Here is a 5,665-nt window from a genome sequence, read left to right as displayed (position 1 = left end):
GTGTACCCTTGCACTAGACTCTATACAAACAGTATTTAACATCTTACACACAGGATCTTTTGAAGCATATACATTACCATATTACCCGGTAGGCCAGTGACATATACACCACAGGAGGGGCTGGAACATATATATCAAAGGAGGGGCTGGAGCATATACATTACATGAGGGCTGGGGTATATACATCATGGGGAGGCTGGGGCATATACATCACAGGAGACACTGAGGCATATACATCACTGGTTAGGCTGGGGACATAGACATCACGGCATATACATCACAGGGTGGTATATACATCACTGGAAGGCATATACTTGGCTGTGAGACACAGACTTCACATCACTGGGGAGCACAGATAGCACTGGGGGTCATCAATGGGGGTTACCAACATCCCTGGGATGTGCAGACATCACTGTGGGGGACACATACAGTGCTAGAGTGCACAGATATGATTAGGTGGTATATAGATCACTGTGAGGCATATACATCACTGGGGGCACATACAACATTGCGGGCACATACATCACTGGGTGTATATACAGCACTGGATGGCATATAGAGCACTGGAGGTTTATACATCACTGGGGGGCACAGACATCACTCGAGGGCACAGACATAACTGTGGAGCGCAGGCAGCACTGTGGACACATAGAGCATTGGGATATATACATTACTGGGACACATACAGCATTAGGGAGCACAGGGCATTGGAGCACACACAGAACTGGGAAAAACATACTGCACTGGGGGTATATACTTCATTAGGGGGCCATAAAGCACTAGAGGGACATAGGGCAGTGAGAGGAATATACATCACATGGGGGCACATACGTCACTGGGGGCACAGGTATCACTTAGAGGGCACATTCAGCACTAAGGAGTACAGACATCACTAGGGTGTATATATGGCATTGGGGGTCATATACAGCACTGGGTGCGCATGCAGCACTAGGGGGCACAGACAACACTGGGTGGCACATAGACCATTGGGGGCACAGACATTACTTGGGGGGGCACATACAGAACATAGAATTCACTGAGGGGACATATACATCACTGTGAGGCACAAAGAGCACTGGAGTGGCACATAGAGTACTGGGAATATATACGTCAATGGGTGGGCACATACAGTACTGGGAGGGATGTACAGTACTCAGGAAAGGGAGCTGCTGCTCCTCTTTTCAGTTCTGTGGGATGGGAGCACATTGCATGCTAACCCAGCCAACAAAGTACATCCTCTGCAAGCTGGCACTGGCCAGCATAAAAACCGATTCCTTCAGTGTGTGCGCATGCTGTGCACATGCTCGCAGCGCACATCAGGCTTTGATGGACTATCAGTCAACAAGACGAGGCTTCCGCCTGAGCACTACAGTTCCCGATAAGCTGCCTGGGGGCTGCAGAAAAGGTCATTGTGAGTCACACATGCCGGAGGTTCCCTACCCCTGCTCTAATTTCTGTGAAGCACCTGAATGGTTAATAAACGTCTTGGATGTGGTTTGGATTAGTTTGAGAGGTAGAGTTTTTAGAATGGTGTCACTTTTGCTTATTTTTTGTCACATAGGGCACTTCAAATGTGACGTGGTCCCTAAAAAAATGGTTGTGTAAGTTTTTTAGGAAAAATGAGAATTCGCTGATTAAATTTGAATCCTTATAACGTCCTAACAAAAAATGTTTTAAAAACAGTGCTGATGTATTGTAGACTTCTGGTAAATGTTATTTATTAACTATTTTATGTGACATCTGTCTCAGGTTTAACAGCATAAAAATTTAAAGTTTAAAAAAAATTACAACATTTGCAAACATTTTGACAAACTTCTGATATTTTCACAAATAAATGCAAAAACTATTGTTCTAAGTTCACCACTAACATAAAGCAAAATATGTTGTGAAAAAAAGTCTTAAGGCTGCTTTACACGCAGCGACATCGCTAGCAATATCGCTAGCGATTGCATCCGCCCCCGTTGTTTGTGCGTCACGGGCAAATCGCTGCCCGTGGTGGAAAATATTGGTAGTGCATGTCACAGGCACATACCTTAACGATATCGCTGTGGCCACCGAACAACCTCTTTTCTAAGGGGGAGGTTCAGGTGGCATCACAGCGACGTTACACAGCGGGCAACCAATAGAAGTGGAGGGGCGGAGAGCAGCCGCATTAACGATACTCCCACCTCATTGCCGGAGGACGCAGGAACGCTGTTGTTCGTCGTTCCTGGGGTATCACACATAGCGATGTGTGCTTCCTCAGGAACGACGAACAACCCCCATCCCAGAAGATCAGCGACATTTGGGAAAGAAACGACGTGTTAACAATCAACGATATTTCAGGTAAGTAAGATTGTTAGCAGTCGATTGTAACGGTCACACGCAACGACGTCACTAACGACGCCGGATGTGCGTCACGATTTCTTTGACCTCAGCGATATCTCGTTAGCGATGTCTTTGCGTGTAACTGAGTCTTTAGAATTATTGGTATCTATTGAAGCGTTATTAAATTATTACCTCATACATTGACACTGGTCAGAATTGTAAAATGTGGCCTCGTCAGGAAGGTGAAAACCAAGCTTGTGGGTGAAGGGTTAAGTGTAATATATCTTGTCAATTTAGTGAATATGATATGTAACTAATACTATCCACTATGCAGGTAAAGTAATGGAAGACAACATTCAGAATGTAAGTCAAAATAAATTATTTATGTGTTACAAACAGTATGAAAGAAATAAGGGTGATGGATGGGTCTGTCAAATTAGTTTTTATGGGTTTTACATATTTATCTTTTTGATACTAAATAAAGAAAATGATTAAAAATAGTGATAAACTGCAATACTAAACAAAAATGCATTGCCTTTTTTAGTTTTAATTAGTTTCTTTCTTATACCACGAAATATTGTATATTTTTACTAACTTCACAAGATTAGAACAAACAACCTTTATCTGTAGACAAATAAAAAAATAGATTAAAATGTAATATAAAACTAAAATGATCAAATTTATCATTTTAAAGTGCACATCTCAAAGACATTTTTGTAAGTGATAAGAATGCTTACCATGGCAAAAAGTGCAAAAATACATAAAATAGTTAAAAAATAATTCTTAAGCGGGTTCTCTAAGAATATAATTCAAATGATTCCTTGTCAAGTAACCCAAATGACAGCCCATCCTAGTTACATGTCAAGAAGAGAGGTAGTTTGAAGAAAAACAGGTACCAGGACCTGTGTCTCAACTGTCAGAGGAGCTCTTCTCTGACAGCTCACTGGTTTGTGTGCTAACTTCATCTCCTCTGTCAGTTGAGACATAGGTCCTTGGAACTGTGTTTCTTAAGACTGCACCCAACCAAATACGGGACTAGGTCAAGTCTACGATTTTAATTACTTAACTGGCACCATTTTTTATTTTTTTGATGAACCTCTGCAAGAAAAAAGTTTCATGTATAGCAATAATTGTCAAGATGTGAATATTGACTAAAACATATTTATTGTTTTTGCTAATTTTATAAAAAAAAAATATATATATACATTATTTAAAATAACTTTTATTTTATCAAAATGATAACACAAATATATATTTTTTAATTTTAATAAATCATTTTTTTTATTTCAGTGAATACCTGTACCTGTGACACATTAATGACTTTCTTTGTATATTAGTGGGCATGTTTATGATTTTTTAAACAACTTCTTTAAAGCTTTTATAATGTCCTTGTTTCTTAACGTATATATAAGTGGGTTTAATGCTGGGGTTATAACGGAGAACATAATTGCAGCTAATCTGTCTTGCGCTAAAGAATCTTCTGAAGAAGGGCGCGTGTAAGTAAAAATGGCTGTTCCGTACTGGAGAGTTACTACAGTAAAATGACCGCTACATGTAGACAGGGCACGTTGTCGTCCTTGTGAGGTCTTTATTTTTATCAGGAATTTGCTAATAAGAACATAAAAAAGCATAGTTAAAATTAAAGTTGTAGTAACTAGTGTTCCAGTGACTCTAACAAGAAGCTTAAAATTAAGAGAAACATCTGCAGAGGCCAAATTAAGCAAAGGTTTAACATCACAGAAGAAATGTTTTACTATTTTTGGTCCACAAAACGGAAGCCTTGCAGTCATTACACTATGTACTAATGCATGCAGAAATCCAATAACCCAAGAACATGAGGCTAAAGCAAAACAGAGATTATAACTCATGATGGTTGAGTATCTTAAAGGATTGGCAATTGCCACATATCTGTCGTAAGACATGGCTGAGAAGAGTACAACTTCTGTACTACCCAAAAAATGGAAGAAATGGACTTGTAGCATGCAACCACAAAATGAGATCATCTTCTTCTGAGATACAAAGTCTGTGAGCATCTTGGGGACAACCACCGATGAGTAAAAGATGTCAAGGAAAGCCAAGTTGTATAAAAAGAAATACATGGGTGTATGGAGAGTGGGGTTGAACACCGGAATAATTATAATAGACAGATTTGCGGCCAAAGCTATCATGTACATTACCAGGAAGATCAAGTAGAGAATCGCCTGAAGATCACCTTGAACTTCTAGGCCAGCCAAAACAAAGTCAGTTACTGAGGTGCAATTATCTAAATTCATTGCATATATTCTAGAATTCATTCCATAATATTACTAAAAAAAATGTTGTCAAGTCATCAGAAACTGAGAAAACGTTCCTTAGATCTTTTAGTAATATTCTAATTGAATATATGGTTGGAAAACCATTTCCTTCAAAAATAAATTTAAAACCTTTCATTTTATATTTCTTATATATTTATTTTACTATATTACTTAAAATCTGACTTGTCGACATAAAAAAATAAAAATAAAAAAAATTTAAAATGCCATTGAGGCAATGTAACAAAACATAATAATACATACGTAGCATATCTATGCAGATGGTGCACAATTGTTTTTGGTTGAATTTTGACCAAGGTATCATGAAGTTACTACTGAAGCTCCAATATTTATGACGGGACAGTTGATCATCTCAATAAATCAGCTTGCAGCTTTTTTTTTTTTTTTGTAATTTTTTTTTTTAAATAAGTCTGTTGGTTTCTATATGTGACTTCTCCAGGTTTTCTATGCTCCAGACTTCAATGTGTTTTTCAGCATTCTTAATGAAAGGATTTAGTGCTAGATAATGCAAGCTGTAAAATAAGAATAAAAAATATGTCTTCCATCATTTACAGTAGCAAGAGCAACAAAAAGACATTGGGTACCATTTCTTAGAGGACCATTAAAACAATATTTAATGTCATATACAGTGGGGAAAATAAGTATTTGATACACTGCTGATTTTGCAAGTGCTCCCACCTACAAAGAATGAAGAGGTCTGTAATTTTTATCATAAGTCATTCCAACTGTGACAGACAGATTAAAAAATAATCTAGAAAATCACATTGTATGATTTTCAAATAATTGGTTAGTATTTCTTGCATGAAATAAGTATTTGATACAGTAGAAGACAGAACTTAATATTTTTTACAATAAGCTTTGTAATTAAAGAGGTCAGACATTTCCTGTCCAAGCACACACACACTGCAGCAGGGATTTTGGCCCACTCTTCCATACAGATCTTCTCCAGATCTTTCTGGTTTCGTGGCTGTAGATGGGCAACATTGAGTGTCAGCTACATCCACAGATTTTATATTTGGTTCAAGTCTGGAGACTGGCTAGGCCAC

The 5,665-nt window shown here is 38.2% G+C and overlaps 1 protein-coding gene across 1 annotated transcript; it reads right to left on the bottom strand.

Annotated features, from left to right (window-relative positions):
• Positions 1–3,653: 3,653 nt before the first annotated feature.
• LOC142257949 (olfactory receptor 12D3-like) lies at positions 3,654–4,601 on the bottom strand. The gene has a single exon (XM_075330268.1). The coding sequence runs from the start codon at positions 4,599–4,601 to the stop codon at positions 3,654–3,656; it is 948 nt and encodes a 315-aa protein (XP_075186383.1).
• Positions 4,602–5,665: the final 1,064 nt, after the last annotated feature.

This window comes from Anomaloglossus baeobatrachus, chromosome 12 (genome assembly GCF_048569485.1).
Source record: "Anomaloglossus baeobatrachus isolate aAnoBae1 chromosome 12, aAnoBae1.hap1, whole genome shotgun sequence".
In the NCBI taxonomy this organism is placed as follows: Eukaryota; Metazoa; Chordata; class Amphibia; order Anura; family Aromobatidae; genus Anomaloglossus; species Anomaloglossus baeobatrachus.
Note: the sequence above shows the minus strand (reverse complement) of the source record. Positions and strands in the feature narration are given on the sequence as shown.